General features: G+C 44.3%; 1 protein-coding gene across 9 annotated transcripts in view; it reads right to left on the bottom strand.

Annotated features, from left to right (window-relative positions):
• Positions 1–21,114, bottom strand: part of CHD2 (chromodomain helicase DNA binding protein 2) — a 129,106-nt gene that overhangs the window by 9,225 nt on the left and 98,767 nt on the right. For 6 of the 9 annotated variants that reach the window (XM_040256987.1, XM_040256983.1, XM_040256988.1 and 3 more), the window contains 10 exons: positions 20,894–21,032; positions 20,559–20,709; positions 19,322–19,444; positions 17,991–18,119; positions 17,050–17,190; positions 15,221–15,355; positions 11,068–11,246; positions 8,998–9,097; positions 6,311–6,524; positions 1,129–1,375 (listed from right to left, as the gene is read on the bottom strand). In XM_040256987.1, coding sequence (XP_040112921.1) covers positions 1,129–1,375; positions 6,311–6,524; positions 8,998–9,097; positions 11,068–11,246; positions 15,221–15,355; positions 17,050–17,190; positions 17,991–18,119; positions 19,322–19,444; positions 20,559–20,709; positions 20,894–21,032 — 1,558 coding nt within the window. Of the gene's footprint in view, positions 1–1,128; positions 1,376–6,310; positions 6,525–8,997; positions 9,098–11,067; positions 11,247–15,220; positions 15,356–17,049; positions 17,191–17,989; positions 18,120–19,321; positions 19,445–19,680; positions 20,710–20,889; positions 21,033–21,114 lie in introns of those variants that run through there. The other 3 variants (XR_005723873.1, XR_005723874.1, XM_040256989.1) reach the window with 3 other exon arrangements.

The raw sequence follows: 21,114 nt of genomic DNA, 5'->3' as shown, positions 1-21,114 counted from the left end.
TTTCAGACATACAAACGCTAAAAGAATTTATCACCAGCAGAACCACACTAAAACAAAAGTCCTTCAGGCAGAAGAAAAATGATGCAATATGGAAATAGAGAGCTACATAAGAAAATGCAGGGCAAATGCCCACTGGAGCCAGACAAGAGGAGACAGAAGCGTGGGGGGTGGAGGGCACAGACCGCCGAACAGAGGCAGCTGCTGCTCTGCCACAGCTGCTATCCTTAAAGCAGCCTGGGGTCACCAGCTCTTCCAAAAACAAGGCAGGACATGGAGATGTTCATATGAAAGTTTCCTATGTTAAATTCAAGGTGCAGCCAGAGTCCGTCTTCAGCTTAGGGGAAACTGAAGCTCCTAGCAAGTTAAAATATAGCTAAGTCCTGAAATTAAAGAGAGATAAAACCTCTTTAGCCCTTCCCAACTCTCACAACTACTCTCACAGAACCTGGCCCATCATAACATGGTATCATGGCTGCAGAGAAGGGATGACTTGGAAAGGCTCTGACCCTTGAGCTGGAGCTCCTGGCGTACCACAGGCTGGGTCCCACTTGGTGCAGCCAAGAGCCTAGTACAGAGCTTCACATTCTGACAGCTGATTCTACTATTTTATGGCTACCCACTCTCTAGACTTTCTCAGAGGAAGGCAGCAAACTCTCCCTACACAAGTGTGATGATGAAACCACAGGTGGCTCCCTGGCCCCGAGAATGACACTTAAAACCTGTAACGTGGCATTCGAGGCCCCTCCACCACCCAACCTGTCATCTTCAGGGTGGACATCCCATCCTAGGGGCCCATCCTTGCCCTGGTCCTGTGATGTCTATTCTCTCTCTCTCTGCTTAACTGACTCTACAGCACAAATCAAACCTCCCTGCTTCCTCAGCCCTCAGGAAAAACTCAAAAACCCCTTCTTTCGTCCATCCATCCCATGGCACTCAGCATCAGCTGCGTCGTTATTTCTCCCCAGCACTCTGAAGACGCCGGGACGGCAGAACAGTGCACCAGACTTGGGGCCGTGCCCGGCGCACAGTAAGGATCAGCATCGGATGGGGAAGAACGTTAAGTGTGCGCTGCTTGTCCCTCCCCGCCTCGACCTGAAGTGCCAGGCAGAGCCTGAGGCCCCCACACACCGGTCATAGTAGTCTCTGTGCCCGCGGTGGTCTCGGTCGCTGCTGTACTGGTCGTAAGGCCTCTTTCTCGACAGGCTGTTGGGGCGGTAGCTCCCTGAGCGGTGGGCGTCCACGTGCCGCCGGTCCCCGTAATGGTGCTCCTTGTACCAGTGCTGCTCATACTGATGGTGCCTGTCACTCCCCCAGGGCGGATTGCTATTGCCGCCACCATAGTTGAACTTTCTCTCCCTCTGCCAGTCGCCTCGATCTGCAAGAAAATAATCATCTCATGACTGCCAGAAATGGCTGCATTTCACTAAGTTTAAAATGGAAAGGGCTGACACATGCGGCAGACAGACGTTCCATTTCCTCCTCCTTGGCCTCTGTGCTGCTGGTTATCAAACAAGTAATGAGTCCTAACATTCTTTGCCAAAATGTTTAAGGCAAAAGAAAATTTAACACCTTTCTCCTTCTGCAGTCTTAAAAACTGCTGCTTTTTGTTTTTCCTTTCTTTTTTCTTTTACTGCTTTTCGTTTTCTATCTGCTTACCTTCTAATCCAGGGCAGACGCTTAGAATGAGATCTCACTAAAGCAAACAAAACCCAACAACAACAAAAACCCAACACCAAGCAATTATTTCAGAAAAGGCACTGCTGAGTTTCACAACCACAAGTAATCCCTCTGTTTATACCTCTAAGGTTTATTTACCTGCTGGTACCATCGGCTATGCCTGGCCCCCGGACACTTGCTAGACCATACCTACCGAGGCTACTCTTCTTCCTCAGCCCACACCAACCACTTCCTTGCATTCTTCCTGTAAAAAGCGATTCCTCTACTCTGGGTTCTGTAACTCTCAAGGATGGGAGCCAAACTGCAGTTTGTTTTACATTCTGTAAGCCTCCCTTTTTTCCTGAGGTGAAGAATCACACTTATGAATCATAAAAGACACAGAAAACACAGAAGTCCAGGAAAGGAGGCTCAACTCGGGTGAAATGTGGTCCCCCAAACGTAGAGCCACTTGGAGCCTCTCAGTGTGACTTTAGTTGAAAACAGGTCTCTGAGTTATAATGAGGATCCTGACTTGAGATCATCTTGGATTTACATCGGGCCCTAAATCCACCTTGGGACACAGAGACATGTAGAGGAAGGCCACGGAGAGAGGAAGAGAGACTGGAGCAAGGCAGCCAAAGCCAAGGCGCCGCGGCCTGCTGGCCCGCACTGCAGGCCAGGAGAGCGTGTCGAGCAGGCTCTCCCTCAGGCCGCACACAAGGAACCCACCCTGCTGACACCTCGATCTCAGAGTTCCACCTCCAAAACTGACAGAACACATTTCTGTTCTTTTAAACCACCTAGTGTGCAGTACTGTGTTACAACAATCTCAGGAAACTAACACAGAGGCTTAACCAGCAGGAACTCTGTGGCCTCACGGAACACCCATCTTCCTGCTACAATTTGTTAATATCAAAGACGTGCCACCAACTAAACCTCTCTCTACTCATTCTGTTGGCCTTCCAGTGTTTTTCTACAAAGCCAAAGAATAATTCCATCAAGGAACCTGTTTGGCTTAGAAATTTAGACCATCAAAATAATACACAGTCAATCAGTGGCTTAAATTCATTGCTGACCAAGGGTGGAGCAGGCCAGGGGACCAAGAAGTAAAAAACTTGATTATTCAACCAAAGAACCAACAAACAACAAAAAGACACACACCTTCACAACATGAAAGGATCGTCTGAAGCCATCTTCAAATAGAAGATGAAACCTTCTATTTTGAAATAGATGGTTTCAAAAGGGTGTCAAGCTATAGTAGAGATGCTTAAAACTCAAGCCAAGTCATTTATTTCCAGAGAAAGTAAACAGTGCTTTTCTTCCTTCTTGAACCCTCCATGGGATAGGGTCACTGGTTGGCAAAGTACTGACTATTAAGGAGAGGGGTGAGAAATCCAAAGTTTTAAAGACTATGAGTTAGTTTAATAAGAAGGGTTCTTTCTAAGAATCAGAATATAAAATCAGTGACCTCACAGTCTAATCCCAAGAGGAAATGAAACCCAGTAAAACTGATAAGACTGCATCTAAGAACATGGAAATATTTTCCAACCATGTTATTGTATAGTCATTCCTTACCCCACCAATAAAATGGAGATCAATTAACTGAACTAAGATTTTTAGGATTAACAGATATGGAACTTCTGCTTCCAGAAGAGTTAACGGCTGCAGAATTACACCCTGCCAAAAACAATTAGAAAATGCCAGATAAACAGAAAATAATCTGCTTGAAGACATCAAAGAGCAGCCCAAGCAATAAAGACTAGAAGGGATAAGATTCCAAAGAGCAAAAACCCAGAGGTAGTGAGAGTCGACTTCTGTGGAAGTCACTGCATTGCGCTGGGGAGATCTGTGATTCTGAGCCTGAGCAAGAAGCTGACTATCTGGGCTTTTCCCAGCAGAGAACCACTGCTGGAGAAACAGAGCCACCAGCAGAGCCCTTGGTGGTCTTTCTAGGCTAAAGGGACACTAGAGACTTGAGGGACTCCAAACACACAGCCACTTTTCCCTTACAACGCTTGCTGAATCGGCGGGGAGCGGAAGGCTAAAAAGCTAAGCTAGAGGCCTTCTGACAAGCAGAGCAGCTGAGGGCGGCCCAGTGCCAGGTAAACCAAGACCCGAGTGTAACAGCGGCCAGCGGGGAGGGGCAGCGAGTGCTGCAGGCCCCCTGCCGAGCACCCTGAAGGGCCAAGCCCCAGGCAGGGATCGCCTCCCACTCTGCATGACGGGGGAGGAAAGAGGAATCCTCTCTGGGGCAAAGTGACATCATCTGGAGCTTGTACAATTTTTAAAACACAGTGCCTGCCATTTAATCAAAAATAACTAGGCACGCTAAACGACAGGGCTGTGTGACTGAAAACCAAGAGGTAAAAGAAAACACACAAGATGGCTCACAGTAATTCAGATATTAGAGTTAGCGGACAAGAATCTTTAAATACCTACAGTTAATGTGTTTCAAGTAAGAAGAAAAGACGGAGAACATCGATTTTTCTAAAGGCTTGAAAACGTTACTGGACGCTGAAAATGTACTTTAAAGAAAAAAAGTCAAATGCAAATCCTAACACTGAAGTTTACAAAGAAACTACAATGAAATCAAAGTTTACTCCATTTTGATTATAATGGAACATTTGACTCTGGTAATACTATGCTTCCATATATACCAGAGGCTCCCAGTCTTTCTGGCACCAGGGACTGCTTTTGTGGAAGACAATTCTTCCATAGACTGGGGAGAAGGTTTGGTTTTGGGATGATTCAAGTGCATCACACTTATCGTGCACTTAATTCCTATTTTAACGTCAGCTCTACCTCAGATCATCAGGCATTAGATCCTGGAGGCTGGGGGCCCCTGATATATACCATATTTTTTTAAGATTTTGTTCTGTATGCTGTTTTCTTTCTTATTATTTTTATCTTTAAAAGTAATTCATGTGCATTGTAACCAGTGAAGTAACAGATAAGGAGAAATTAATTTCCTCCAATCCTCCCACATTTTACCAGCCTAGAAGGGAAAAAAAAACAAAGAAATGGAAGTGTTAATTGCTCAGTCGTGTCTGACTCTTTGGGACCCCATGGACTCTAGCCCACCCGGTTCCTCTGTCCATGGGATTCACCAGGCAAGAATACTGGAGTGGGTTGCCATTTCCTTCTCCAGGCGATCATTTCTGACCCAGGGATCAAACCTGGGTCTCCTGCATTGCAGGCAGATTCTTTACTGTCTGGGCCACCAGGTCTAAGGTAATTGCTATTGTGTGTATGCTTTCACATCTTTCTCTACGCTTATGCAAATACATTATTCAAATATTTATGGTGGGAAACAGCTTGGTGGTTCCTCAAAAAGTTAAACACAGAGTTATCACATAACCAAGCAATTCCACATTCCTAGCTATACACCTAAAATAACTGCAAACAGGCACTCAAATAATTGCATACAAATGTGCACAGCAGTACAATTTACAACAGCCAAAAAGCAGAATCCCAAATGCCCATCAACTAATGAAAGGACAAATTGTAGTCTAACCATACAATGGTGTATTATTCAGTCACAAAAAGGAATCAAGTACCGACACATGCTACAGGGACAGACCTTGAAAACCAGATGCCTAGTGGAAGGCCCAACACATGCTATACGAGTCTGTGTGATGCTATCAACACAAAGAATCCAGAATAAGTAAACCCACAGAGACTGTGGTTGTCGCGAGCTGGGAAGAGGGCAAAACGAAGCCTGTTTTCTCTCTGGGATGATCGAAATGCTCTGGCACTCGACGGAGGCGGTGGCTGCACGACAGCACTGTGAATGCCCTGAGTGTCACTGAACTGTTCACTTAAAACGGTTACACTTCTGTACGTTATGGGGCTTTCACGTTAGTAAAGCTGAACATACAGGCCACAGAGATCCTGTGGTTCTTGCTGCTGCCTTTTCCCCTTCCAATTTTGACTTTTTTCTATAAAACTCATTTAACAACTGCTAATAATACAGAGTATAAATGCCCTATTATTCATCTAACCATCTTTCTATTAGTGGGAAGTCAATTTATTTCCAGCTTTTTGCCATTATAAGGCTACAACAGCACCCTCAACATACACATACGTGTTTGCATTCCTACAGGACACACTCCCAGAAAATGGGCCTCTGTATTTAGATACTCCAGACTATTCTCTGGTGTAGCAAGTCACACTCAGGAATTTGTGTGAATTTCACCCTATAATTTTTGCTGATCTGAATGGGTTAACTTATTGTTACTTTAATGTACATTTCCTTAGTGGTGATACTGTTCATCTTGTCCTACGGGCCATTTGAATCTCCTCTTCCAAATGAAGTCTCCATTCCTAACCTTTGCCCGTTTTTGTATTTGGTCATCCAGCTGTTATCAATTCATAAGGGGTTTTTCAATATTAGCAGTTTTACCATTTAACTCTCATATACAATGTAAATGGTTTCCCTCAGTCTCTCATTTGTCTTTTGCTTACTTGTGTGAGTTATGTTCTTCCTAAAGTTGAATTAAGTCTTTCGGATCTTTATTTCATGTATCATTTCACTGAGAAGAAAAGGGAGACAATGAAGTGACAGGGAAGAATAAAGCACAAAGGTCAGGCTACTGTCTCTGGAGAAGAAAACAGTTCTTTTGTCACCTCTTCTAAAACCTCTCTGACGACACACCTGCATTACTGAAGTGTCTCTTGTTGGGGTGACTGTAGTTGTCTCTCGGGTGTCCGTGCATCTGCGGGCCATGAGAGGCAGGCAAGTGAGGCTTCTGCGGGTGAAGGTTGTGCGGGGTGTGGGACTGAGACATCAGGGAGTCACGGCTGGAACCCGAGGCCTCCGGTCGAAATGGTTTCTTACCACCAATCACATCCTCTTTCTTCTTCTGCTCCTGGAGAGTCAAAGGAAACCAAAGACCCTCAGGATCCCAGGCACATTTCCCAAGAATAGTATAAAGATAACCATCACCTTTAAACATTTACCTCTTGATTTCTGACAAGTCCTTCTCAGATTCCCTGATGCTTAATACCTTAGGAAAGAAATGCTCATAAACCCTCACAGAGCTCCACCTGCTGCATCTACTAGCCCTCACTGTAAGGAAGCCAGTCTCCATGACCTGCGGCTGTTAGAACCTGGGCCGGGCTGCTGGTTGTCGCTGCCTGGGCTGAGGAACAGGTGCCAGGCTGTCAGCCCTCTGAGAGGCTGCTCTTGGGCCATGTGAAACCAGAACCACCAACCCCCTGACTGGTCCAGTGGAAACTGGTTCCCATGCCGAAGTCATCACACTAAACATCTATCTAAGTAACATCATGTCTCTACCACACAAATGAACTATTCAAAATAAAAACATCAGAAAATATAGTAAGGAAAAACTAAGAAATGTGAGGTGACGTAAAATCTCACCACCAAGGGAACTACTGTTACTAATCTGGTCCAGTATGTGTTTATACAGATATACACAGTAGCCCCCCCAGGCCCTGGGGGGCGCAGTCCAAGGCCTGACACTCAAGGCAGCGCTGAATCCACGTGCACTGCGTTCTCTCCAGCACACACGTGCCTGTGGTCCTTTAAGTCAGGCACAGTAAGAGCACGTCCAAACGGCCGGCGTCACTACACTTGGGCTTTGTGGCTATCATCAAATAAAATAAGGGCTACGTGAACACAGCACCGCAATGCCGTAACAGTCGACCTGACGGCCAAGAGGGCCCCCGATTAACTCACACACAGGCAGTGAGTAGCGTGGGCGTGCTGGACAAGGGGATGGTTCACGTCCCGGGCAGACGGAGTAGGAAGACACAGGGTTCCACCACGCTACTCAAACCCGTGCGTAAATTACAGCTCACGGATTGTTTCTCTCTGGAATTTTCTATTTAAGACCATGACTGACTGTGGGTAACTAAAACTGGAAAGCAAGACTCCAAAGGAGGAACTCCCATCTTGTGTGTGCATGCATTTTTCTAAACGAAAGTATTACTTAACATTCTTTTTTCAGTTCATGTACTGTGAAAATCTTATGTGAATACTTACTGAATATTACTATAATATCATACTTATGGCTGAATAGTCCCTGATATGGATATATGAAGTCATTTCCACATAAACATATTTAAATCCTTAATTATCTCTTTCAACTAAATTCTTAGAAGAACTGCATGTTTTAGTCTTCTTGTAAATTTACTGAATTATCCTCCAGAAAGGCTATGAATGTATACAATAACCCCAACTAGTAGGACCACTAGTTTCATTATTACCTTAATCTAACATCTGATAACCTGATTAATGAAGCCCTTTACCCTTTACGTCGTTATGTCCAACTTACACTTATCCTAACTTCCCCTCTTTCCTCAAGTGCCTTGCCCAACTATTTCATTCCTTACTGGGGCTTTTTACTGACTAGTCTTTCAAAGACTTTTCACAATGCATAAAGTTCATGCTAACATTCAGCAAAAATATTACTATAGTATTCCTGTAGATTACTGTTCTAACATATTTTTCCATGTGAAATTAAATTATAAACCACTTGATGGTGCTGCCCCACAGCTCAAAGCAGTGCTGGCACAGGACACGTGCATGGAACAGGGGACACTTCTGAGCACCGGCCCTGTGCCTGGCACAACTCCAGCTGCTGATGACCTGGGAGAGGATGGGCGCCCTTCAGCCCACGGGCCTCCACGGAGCGGACAGGGTGGTGAAGCAGGTGCTGAGCATTCCTAGACTGGCCCTACGTGGCTAACTGGCAGGGAGAGCCCACAGGGCAAGTCAGCAGATCTGCAAATGGACACCCTTGAACAAGGAACACTGCCTTGCAGCATCAGCCAAGTAGCTTCGTGCCCATCCCCCGCATGTCCTGGGCACCTTTTTGTGTCTGCTCCTTTCCGCAAGTGGTTGGGACCCTGTGTGCAAACGCTGGAGGGACACCAAGGACACACAGCCCAAAGAGAAGAGAAAAGGCAGGTGCTGCCCACGACATCCTCTTTCAGGAGCTACACTGACAAGCCACCGTTAAGACATGTGCATGTGGAGGGAATGAACGCCTCCAGGACATAGGAACACAGAGGAATAGGCCCTCATCAGAATGTCAGCCCTGTCTGGCTCCTGTACACTGGTGCTATCACCCATCAGGTCTCAGCCGATAGTCTGACTACTTGAGGAGTATGTACGGAAGAACCCAGCAGGCAAGAACCGAGCCTCAGCCCCTCCTGGGCCCAGGCCTCCAGCTGTAAAGTAAGAGCAGAGACCCCCGGGCCCTTTCCAGACCACAACCTATGATCATCTCCTGAGGCAAAAACAGTAATGAGGGAATTTTTTGGCAGAACTGGTTTTTATCTTGTTTGTATGAATTAGGCTTAAATTTGTATTTTTACCTCTTCTTCTTGAGATCTTTTCTTATGAGCCATCTTGTATAACTTGTGCAATTTTCGAGCATCAAATTCTGTAAACTTGGAAACAAAAATCCATAGGTTCCTTAAAAAAAAAGAAAAAGAAATTTTTTCTGGTAAATTATAGAATTTTTAAAATAACCATTCTCTTTATGGATGGCAAGTTAATTGATTTTGCTATATTTAGAATACTTCCCAAGTATAAAAAATAGAGAAATAATCTTTCAGGTCTTGGCATCAATAACAAATACATCTTCAGAAGCTAATTAATGTCAACAGAATTTGACTGAGGGATCTGGAGACAAAGGTTCTCGCAGGTAAAACCCCTCTAACTTCCTTCCTGACGCCTGTGGCCTCAGGCCTAACGTCTCGCCCACCTCTGCTCCCCCTGGGCCCTCAGGCAGTCTGCATCACCGCCACCTCCTCCACAGGGACCCGGGTGCAGGCAGGCGTCTCTGCACCACTGCCCCGCCCTTCTCTCCAGCTGTCACCAGCACAGCCTGCCATCCCTGCCTTCACAGCTCCAAGTGACTGCTCTGCTTCGATCCCACTGTGCGTGACACGACTGTCAACAGGGGAGTGGCTGGAGAAGCAGTGTGGAGAACATGGAGGCACAGGTACCCTTCTGTACTGGAAGGAAAGGCGCGCGTCCTCGAACACATCCTGGAGAGCAGCCACACCACGCCACGAAATGCCGCTCAGAGAACCCTGTCCCGCTCCTGACCAGTAAACCTGCGGCTGCCTTCGGAAAGTCATTTACCCTTCTCTCTTAAGCCTTCTGTAGGCAGCACTTCAGTCATCTTAACAACCTGGTTTAAACCCTAAGAGCCACTTTCAAGGCTTTGTTGAAGCCTGAGAACTCTCCCATCTAAGCAGGTCCACTCTGCTTTCCCACGCCGGCTCGGTCTACTTGCTGCCCCTTGCAAGACTTCCCTTCCTGACTGCTCCTCTGCATGGGTTTCTACCTTCTTCGAATTCCTACTAGACTTGATCTTCCAAGCACCACTTCATGAGGGACAGTTTCTCATGAGTGGGCAAGGAATTACTTATGAACCACAGCAGGCCAGGACCACAGTACCCAGCGCGTCTGAACATAGACTGGCCACAGTGCCCAGTATCCAGCCAAGCCTCATGGAACTAGATGCTGGGATGATGAGCTTTTGTTATCTTCCAATAGGGGTTAAGCTGGGTAAAAAGAGAGCCAGATGGCTAGATACAGGGATCCAGAAGCTGGGAACAGTCTAAGAGGAAAGTCAAGTCACATTTCAAAACTTAAATGTTCTTTTTTCATGGCTGTGAAGCATGCTGTGAATAGCATCATGACAGAGGTTTTCTTAAATCTCCTTTTCACTCAAAAATCCATCCACTGATGTTAGGCATATTACACAAAGATAATTAACTGTGAAGTATGAGTTCAGTGTAACTGTGGAATATAGAAAGAGACTTAACATTACAAATTTTTTTGAGAAATTGCAGGCACGTTTTATAAACATCAGAAATGAATTATAAATGAATCTATGTAAGTCAGGATGCCTTACAAACTGAAGTTCTGGATTAACTGCATTAATCCAAATTACTACTCGAGTTCTTCAAGTATATTAGAGAGAAGAAAACTCATAGCTCTGGTGGTTTGAGCTTTTGCCTCCTCTTATTAGTTGATACAGAACTACCCAACTAGTTATATTATCTCTGACTATTAACCTGAAATGGGTAGAGTAGTGAAATTATAGATGCTTTCTATCCCGTCCAGGTTCAAAGACTGAGTCTTTATTCCGAGGACAGGCCAGCAAATCCAGTATCACAGTATTTCTCTCATAAAATAATATCATCATCCTACCCAGTTGAGACTGGTCTCAGAGGAATAGGCTATTTCAGGAAAAGAAAACTGAAGTCTGCAGGTATGCTGCCAATCGTCGGCTTTTGCTGAGAAAAAAAATTTTTCATTAGGTGGCTGTGTCATGGTGTGTAAAACAGAAACAGAATCCCTAACACACACACTCTGTCTCCAAGTCAGACCAGGCCGCGCGGCAGGCAAGCGAGGCCGCGGCGGCTCACCTCCTCCACAGCTTGGTGTGCTCCTGGTCCGAGTAAGCTTTCAGGCACTCGGCTATCCGGTCCCCGATCTTCAGCAGGCAGCTCCGCGTGTGCTCTAGCTGCTCCTGCACGCTGAGACCCTTGTCAGGCTTGTCCAGCTGCTTCAGTGCCTTCTTCACGGGCCGCATCCGCTCCTTGCACTGCAACGGAGGAAGAGACGTAAGCCCTCTGCACCCCACGCTTACTGTGCCCTGCGCTCCCGGAGAACACACAGCCCCCCTCAGGCCACAGGACCACTTGTGGAGAAGCAGGGAAAGAAAGGCAGGGCAACAAGGAAAAATGTTCGAGTCGGAAAAACTTCAGGTTCTGGTCCCAGCTCCACCGCTCAGAGCAGTGGTGTCCACACCTTACTTCGCCTCCAGAACACTGCTGCTTCCTCATCTGCCAGAGGGGCATTCGTGAGGAACATCAAACGCGAAGCAAAACTACAGACCTAACCTGAAAACTGGGCACCACAAACGACCTAAAACTGCAGGGTAAGATATTTACAAGTCCTTCAGGCTTACAAGAAACTGAGGGAAAGGCTTCCAGATAAAGACCGTGGACTGAACACAAGAAACCTCTTCTCCCTGTCTCACAACACAACAGTAAAGGAATTGACTTCAGAAGAGACAAGCCCACAAAGACAAAGGATATGCAAGAAAACAGCAGCAGCAGCAAACTATCACAGCAAGTGAAATCACTTAATAGATACTTAATAGAGAGCTGAGAGCCAGCCCGATTTATGCTGCAAACTTATTCCCCCAAAGGCTTGCTAAGTATCACTGGCAGTAGGGGTGAAGGCTGAAAATGAGGATTTTTTTTTTTTTTTTAAGATTGCCTAAAAGGAATAGATACTCAGATTCATTATAGACACGCACATCTCTAACTGGGCTAGACAAGCATAGTTGAGAGGCAAGGCTGCTGCACTGAAAACAGCATTATATGGAATACATGCATAATATATGCATATTAGATGAGCCACCAACCAGCTTGGTTTTGCTTTTTTTTTGCCTCTCAGATTCCAGAATGAAGAAAGCTAGGTCTTAATCCTCCATCAGGAGAATTGGAGGATTCTTGTGCCTAAAACCTGACCACCCAAGAGCAAGAACCAAAAGATGCTCACCACCCCACTGAAGTTTTCTGAGGAAGCAGCCCAGCCAGATCACCCTACAAAGAACACTCTCAGAGCCGATCAAGCGCCACCCACATGCTCAGAGGTTCCAATCAGAAGCTCAGTCCTTACTCTTAAATATAAGAAGACAACCCAGGAGCACCAAGCCATCTGAAAAAATCGAACACGAATGATGGAAAACAAATCTAGGAGAGATACATGGAGGGAAAAGAGCTTGGAAATAAAACGGCAAAAGAAGTGCAAGCCTCAAAAGAAATAATGGCATTTCCCCTCAGAAAAAAGCTGAGATCTCCGAGAAACATAGGATTGCCTAAGCGGAAACATTTCAAGATAGTATCAGGGACCACTCCCAGAGTCCAATGTCCGAAAACCAGGATAAAACTAAGAACTGAGGAGGAAATCACCACAGAGTAAGTCAGGAGTATTTCTCTGACCTGTAGGGCATGGTTGTCAGCCACTAAGTATCCAGTATAAGGAACTAGTAAGGCACATGTCCATGTAACTGCATAACAACAAAAATCCAACACACTCCCATCACTTCGTGATAATCTCTATAGCCATATACCTAAAATCTGCTTTTCAGTATTATATTTAAAGTTTTAAAAAGGACACAAAATAAACTGGAAGATACCTGTAATGACTGTAACACACAAAAGATTAGTATCATGAACAAGATTCCTATAGAAAAGGTAAGGACTACTCGTAATCACTTTTAAAAATCCAGATGCATATCAGAATTATCTTGAAGTTTTTTGAGAAATACAAATGCTCAGGTATTGGGGCGTGGGGGGGAAGGTACGGATATAAAAGTTATCTAGAATAGGCAAAAGATATGAACGGGCAAGTCACTGGAAACACAAATACCTAGTAAATATGAAAATAAATGTTCACCACCACCACTAGCCAATGTTTTCAGACCTCTTAGATTGGCAAAAATTAAGAAGTCAGAAATTACCAAGTGTTTCCAAGACTGGGAAGCACCTAGAACTCACACTCATCATTAGAAAGAGAGCAAATCTTTACAACTGCCTCGAAGATGAATTCTACAACATCTATAAAGCAGGAGATGTGTAGACCCAAAGAAACACCCGGCTTTTCTGCACAAGCTACACACTAGAGAAGCTATTACACACACGTATGACGACATATTTACAATTTCACTGTAGCCTATTTGTAGTGGTGAACATTTGGAAAACCCCAATGTCCATCAACAGGATAAAGAATGAATTGTGGAAATCATAAAACAGAGTAATAGGAAACACTGAAATCAGAGACACAATTAACAACATGAATAAATCTCAGAAGTGTGCATGCTGAAGCAAGGTACAAGATATACGGTGTGGCATTTATCAGCAGGTTCCAGGCCTGGAAAGCAGCAGTTCATGCTGTTTATGGACACTTGGGAGGATGTGCAGTGTAATGGGAAGAACCCAGACTCTTGGGTCAAATCTCCTGGGTCAGATCTTAGCTCCACATCTTAACTCTGTGAAAAAGGACAAGTTACTTAACTCTCCTCACATTATTTTTTAAGGGGTAAAACAGAGATAATACTTACCTCACAGGTAGTCATGGAGAAAACACACAAAAAGCACACTAACAACGCCTGCCTGATTATGTGAGCTATTACTGTCTTTAAAGATACTAAGTAGTAAAACTCTAAAGTCACACATGAGAACTGCATCGAATTTAGAATTGTGGTCACTTCCGGGGGGAAAACAAACCAGGGCCAGGAGCTTCAACTTAATAGTCTGAGCCTTAAAAAATGCAGACCTGACAAGACTTTATGGCACCTCTATCAATGCCTATTATATTTCTGAAAATTTTCTGCATTTTAAAAATCTATCATAATATAAAAACAAGAGTAAATGAGATGGAATATATAAATGCGATTTCCTTTAAAAAAAAAAAAAAATTCAGGTGCAGTTGATTGATGCTTCCTTTGTAGCTCAGTGGTAAAAAATCTGCCTTACAGTGAAGGAAACGCAGGTTTGATCTCTGGATGAGGAAGATCCCCTGGAGAAGGAAATGGCAACTACTCTAATATTCTTGCCTAGGAAACCCCAAGGACAGAGGAACCTGGAAGGCTACCGTCCAAGGGGTTGCAAAGATTCAGGGACGACTTTAGGGACTAAACAAGAACAATAAGCAGCTGACTTACATTGTTGTGTAAAAGCCATTTTTAAAATAGTATGCTACCACAGAAGCATTAGTCAATGATTTTCTCCTATAAATACTGCGTTAAGGAAGAACCAGAAACAGATCAGAGAGCTGGCTGTGTAATTAATTCATTTACTCACTTACTGAGATACTTCTATCATCTACACCTACTTTAGAAGACATAGTACTTTCCCTCAGAGAACTCACATGAAGAAGAGTAAAGGGATTTAACAAGATAAGCGTGAAGAGAAAAAAAAAATACACATATGCATATAGGTTTTTGGGAACACAGACACACACAAAACAGGGTAAAAAGAGAGAAGACTCTTACAGGACGAGGTCACTGCTGCCCCAGAGCAGGAATATTCTGAGAGTTGGAAGACCACTTTTTCTTCAAAACTAAATTAACATACGCTTACATCAAGTGAACCGTGACATGTGGAAGTCTGGGAGAGGAAGAGGCCTCGAGAGGGGAGGAGAAGGGGGCAGCTTAATAAAGCGCACACCTGCACCCCTGGTGAGGGCAAGCCCCCGAGGACGTGCGGGCCTGCCACCATTCTGGGCAGGGCCTGGTCCACGACGCTCCCCTCAGCTTCCCTGTCTCTCAGGAGGCGGCGCACGGCGGCTGGGACCACACCCAAGGCCATGGCTCCGCTCCTCACCCCACAGCACAGGAGCCTGTGAGACAGGCCACGCTCGCCACTGCTCCAGCTCACACGGCCAGGACCCCAGCCTGGTCTCAGTCACGCTGCTTACGAGACCAGCAAGCTGGGCCGCAGGAGCCAGGAGAGGCGTGGCGGGCACAGCAGCTACAGACCCCGGCCCCTCGGTTTCAGGACTTACTATGCTGAACGTCTCCTGGTCCAGGTCATCCTCCTCATCCTCTCCAATGGGGATGGGTTCGCTTCCTGCTGTGATATGGACAGGGCCCTGAGAGCGCTTGGATTTACTTGAAGATTTGGCGTCACCACCTTTAGGCTTTTCAGAAAAGAGTTACAAGGAGTCACTGTCACTTGCATGCGCCTGTCTTGTAGTTCGGACTTCTTCGCTGTGTCACATCACTGTAAGTGGGTACACTAGACGGCCTCAGTTTCGAGGCATCATGAAGCCAGACACATTCAATTAACAGTCTAATCATATATCATTCCCGTTCCTGTCTCTACACAGAGCCAACTTTAATTTTAGCTTCAGCAGTGCTATTTTGGCTTCTCTCCCCTAATCGATGAAATGTACAAAAAATGTCATCAAGAGGTTAAGACTGTAAACTGAAGACCTCCAGCAGAGGAGCAAGAAGCAGCTTTATTAACAGCTTAAGAATGAACATATGCTTCAATCTAAGTAACTAAAATAGTTTAAGTGACTGAATTTATATGAATCCAGGTGGATGAAGCTCTTTTATCCATGAAAGGGTGCAGAATGATGGAGACACAGATACAAATAAAAACTAACTTTAGGTATGAACATTTAAAAACATAAAACAATACTATGCTTTGCTTACGATTACATACTATGTAGGAAAAGTATAAAAACATGGGTAAGGTGGTTTCATACCAATGTCAGAGTAGTGTTACAAAAGGGGAGGAATGAAACTGGGAGAAGGAACAGAGGGGAGCTTCAACTGAGGGGTGTTTGGTAATGGGTGTGTGGAACACCAAACACGGCAGCTGGAAAAACCACTTGAGGTAAACGAGAAAAATGTCAACAGCTGCAAAATCTGTTGCTGGTACCAACATCTGGTACACGGTTGCTGGTTAAATCGTTCTCTGTGCATCTATTTTTTTCAATATTTCATTTTAAAGGTATCTTTCTGCAGAAGCACAAATGCAAAGAAAGATATCTGTCACAACAAGAGTTTATAACATTAGAAATTTGAAAGCAATGTCAATATGGGAAACTTAAATTACTTCCAAAAAGTTATAATCAAACAAAATCTTCCTTATCTACTAAAACTGACTTTTTAATTTATTTGCTTGGAAAACTATTTGTGATATACTGTTATGTGGGAAGAAAAGGCAATCCAAATAGCCTGGCCTAATTTTTCTAAAAATTTGTTTTTAAACAAATTTTTATATTTGTTCTTATATGCATATAATAAAAAAAGTTTCATATGTCCTCATTAAGGAATCTGTTAGACTTATAAGTGGTTGGTAGAATTCAGTTATTTGCATGTTTTGATTAAAGATTAACTGAAAAATAACTTCATCAGAAGTCAGCAAGATGCAACACTGTACAGAATTCTAGGTTTGGAATGAACTTCATAAAACCCCAAATATGAAGATTACACAATACCAAGGCTTTTAACCCATTTCTACTTTGGACAGTATCTGGTTTGAACTCTAAACCTTTCATGTATTCAGATTCATCTACGGTTGGTGCTTTTCTACCATGAGTCTGAGAACATGTATCAGTAACTTCCTGTCCCATCTCATTCTAACACGCTCTCTGAAATGTGTAATGAAAGAGCGAGTAAAGGCTTCTACATTGAAGAATATCGCAACTCATACACTGGCCCCTCTCTGCAGGCATCCCGACAGGAAGCCCCATCCTTCCTCCTGGGATACAGTCACGAAATGACGATTCTTTCAGGGCCCTCAAACCCCGTTTTATTTCTAAATCCTAGGAGGGAATCCCAAAGGCTGTGGGCATCTCAGGAAGTAGAGTGACATCGGTACCTTCTCTTTCTTGTCTTTCGACCTCTTCCTTTCCTTGTCCCCTTCCTTGTCTTTCCTAGAACTCATCTGTTTCTCCTTGTTCTCCTTGTTCTCTTTCTTCTTCTGTTTCTTTTTCGTTGGACTTTTTTCTACACCATCGTCCTAGAAAACAAATGGGGCTGTGAGCTTTTGCCACAAACTTTTTATTTCCTCATTTACTTTCTAGAAAAACAACTAAGAAGCAGTTCATCCCTGCACCCACAGAAGCATGTTCTCAAGCACGCTGCCTTAAAGCCACCTGCTTCAACTGAAGCCTAGAGCGGCAGACGCTCCTCAGTATACAGGCGGCATCATTCCCATGGAAAAACTGAAGACCAGAGACTACTGCTAGGTAGTAACTGGGAAGGTGGCTAGAATCTGAATTTAGGTATGCTTGATTCAAATCCATGCTAGTTCGTGTACCCACTGCTGAGCCTCCTGGAACTAACCTCAAAGTGCAACAAAATGAAATCCCATAGTTTTCAGTCCCTGATTCAACAGGCTGAATGCTACCAAGTTACTTTTCACTTTCCTTAGACCAGAGGTTACAAACTGACAGATCTGGGCCAAGTCTGAACCACAGAAGAGTTTTTTTTGCCCAACAGTGAACTGCATCATAGATGCCCATATGCACGAGGCACGTGCTCCCTGATCAACCAGTCTCCACCACTCCTCATCATCCCAGCAGTGAGGCTGGGCATCAGCTGCCATTCATCACTAAATTTCGTGGCTCCCTTTATTTGCTTTCATTATTTCAATCACTGATTTTACATGAACAACAGGTTAAGCAAAGATACATGTATTTTCTATTGCCATTTTACCTACTCTGGTATATAAACCAAACACACTTCAAATGGTTTTACACCAGCTGGCACAATAAATGTAACTTAGAAAATCATCCCAACTGAAACCCAGCCTCACACCTTTACTTCTCCCTCTTCTGATGGATTGTCTGAGTGTCGAGGAGATGAAAACTCAATTCCATGCTCGTCTTTCAGCCTCGGTGCTTTGTTTTCCTTTTTCACTCGAGGCTTCCGCTTCTTTAATTTGGCCTGGAAACGAGAAGAAAATGATGATAAAACTACAAATCAAGTCCCTCAAAAGCATGACCACATAACATTACGATTCTTTGACTAGTAGCAGCCACATAATTCAAAAGAGGAAACTCAAAAGAAAATTCAAGGTAGTGCAATCAATTTTATCTGAAGGAGGAAAAAAAATTATCCTGTGCCTCACAAAAATGTCCATATTAGTGAACCCACTGACTTCATTTTTTGGAATTCAATCTCAAGACAAAATTCGAAAGAAGGAAAAACACCTTATGCACAAATAAGAAGAAATATGCAAAAGATAGTAACAGGAACATAAAAAAATGCAGAAGCATGCTGTATCCAAAAATAAGGAAAGTGTGTTTATCTACTCAGATATAGTATTATCCAAAAGTAAAAAGAACCTAACTTACAGAATATCCTCAACATAGAATACTGTCTATGAAGCATAGACATGAAGAATGACATTACTTACGTAATGGGACTTTGTTAAGGACAAAGTATGGGATTGGGATTTTTTTTTCTAAAATTTGCTTTGTTTATAATGGAGGGAAATTAACACAAATGGCATAGCTCTGGGAACACTTAAGGAGTATGTACACACAAAGGCTACTGGTACTGGCTGTAACCTGTACTATCTCCTAACTGTGATTTGCATCTTTCTAGGCTTGAAGAGAAATGACAAGTTGAGGAAATAAAAGGTAAAGCTCAGAGGAGTCCATTAGTAACTCAGCTGAAATCTTTCACTGAGCAGGTAAGGCTACTGCAACTGAAGTCCACTTTCTGAATAAACTGTGTATCCTAATTACCCATTTTATCCCTGGGACCTGTGACTACACGTAGCCAGTGTTAGCTGGAACAACAGGCAAACCCAGTGATATTCAGACAGTAACAAGCTCTATGTTCCAAAATTAAGGAAACGGCATAAAGCAACAGCGACAGTCTATCTAGACCAGTGGCCCTGGGAGAGATGAGAACTATTTTGAGGCAGTATTCTAGGAGAATGGGTTTATGCCAAGGTGTTTAGGTGTTCAATTACTACACAAACACTCCTACCATTACCAACCAAACCATTACCACTGAACAAGCTGACAAGGAGAGGATAGCATTCTGTGCCGCACCTGAAGGGGCATCTCTTGCCCACCTAACCCTTCAGGGCAGGAGCCTCAGACTCTGGGGAACGCCCGGCCGGCAGCTGCACTCACCTCTTCCCCGCCCGTCACGGCGCCCTCCTTCTCCAGACTCTTCCTGAGCAGCTTCAGCAAGTAGTCTGCTCGGGTCTGCAGCTGCTTCCCCTGGGGCTTTTTATCTGTCTCCACGGGCAGAATCTTCAACAGGAAAGGAAGAGAAGCACCCAGCATGGCCCACAGCCCGGTTAGTGGATCAGGATGAACAAAGATGACAAACAGCTGAACGATCCTTTCCCTCCCCAACCACCCAGAACACAGATAAAGCCTCAGATCCTATCTCATGTCCATGGCTCCCAGTCACTGAACATCCCTTATGAGCCGTTCTCATTTTACAAAATGGGATGGAGAAATCCAGCTCTCCCACTGGCTCCTACCTGTGCTGTTAACAGGGTAGAACAACTCAGGTAGGAGGGGCTTGTTGGCTTCGTCTGCTAGAGCATCCCAGCCGTCGTGGATTTCCTCCTTCCAGGAGCAGGGAATCCCTGGAGCTAGGTTAAAGCTTCGTTTTAGATTGAAAATGCTTCTTAGAGCATTGCCGGAGAGCACTGAGCTACGCCAGGACGCAGCTGGGCCTCCTGGCCAGGCTGGATGTGGTCTCAGTGCTTATGGCAGGGTGCCGGCACCCTCTGAGATCACCGCACCTGGGATGAGCGCTGAGGGACGTGCCAGGAAAAGCCCTGCCGGGAGCCCAACATGGAGCGCATCCTACGAAAATTTGAGCCAGTCAGCTTTCCCTGCTTACAGCTCTGAGCACGGCCTCACTACTAGGCAGCCTGATGTGCAACGGATAGGGTGGGAGGCTTGATTTTGTGGGAGAAGTACAGCCCGTGTTTTAAACTCCATTACAAGAAATACCAAGGCATGGCTCATTCTTTCTCCAAGTGGAGAACTGATCCAGTATTGTTTTAAAGAAAGTGCCAACAACTCAGGCTGAGGAATGCTTTTATTATTAATAATCCAACCCTGGTATTTGTTGCAATGAGATCTAACCTACGATAAATATCAGAATTTTAAGATTTCTCCTATGTATTTCCCCAAAATTTCACCTGGCTATTATCTTCAGCTCTGAAATAGTGCCACAGTCCACTAAAGATGGTAATGTTTTCAAGGATAGAAACCCCAGGAATTTACTGTTGTACTAATCCTCAATTTGATCCCCCACCCCTCAGAAAACAGTTAAAAGTAAGTCATTGATAAAAAGATAATACAACAAATCTTCTAGAAATCTCCAGCACCACAGATAATCACTTACTTTGTCAGTTAACTTAAGCTCTGGGTCCGTTTTAATTAGCTCCCAGTTTCCATAGCCATGTTCATAAATTCCCAGCAATAGACGAGAGTCGTCCTCTACTCCCCACTCAACATCAAAATGTGCAGCTTTGACACGACAGGATAAGCAATATCTGAAAAGATTTCCAAAGCAGGAGGACATGAGAGGAGAGGCCTTTCTGATTTGGAAATAAACACAAATGAACATAGACAAAGCATTCTAGTACATCAGAGAAAAGGCAATGAAAGTACTACACTAACTTCACATCTGTTTTCTAATGGCACAACCACCCGTGCGTGGGTACATGTTATACTCACTTTTTTTTTTCTTCAGGGTCTACAGGGATAGATTTATGCAGCATCTCAAACTCTTCTTCATGTTGGATAATAGATTTCACATTAACCTGAACCCCAGATATCTTGATAGTTGGGCCTCTCTTTTTCCCTGGTCCTTTCCCTAAAGAACATCAATTGCATATCTGTTACGTGAGAATTCACTGTTTCACAGAAGACGTAGGTGAACAATCCTAAATGCTCTC

This window comes from Oryx dammah, unplaced genomic scaffold (assembly GCF_014754425.2).
Source record: "Oryx dammah isolate SB20612 unplaced genomic scaffold, SCBI_Odam_1.1 HiC_scaffold_16, whole genome shotgun sequence".
Lineage (NCBI taxonomy): Eukaryota > Metazoa > Chordata > Mammalia > Artiodactyla > Bovidae > Oryx > Oryx dammah.
The sequence above is the reverse complement of the archived record's forward strand: the minus strand, read 5'-3'. Positions and strand labels throughout refer to the sequence as shown.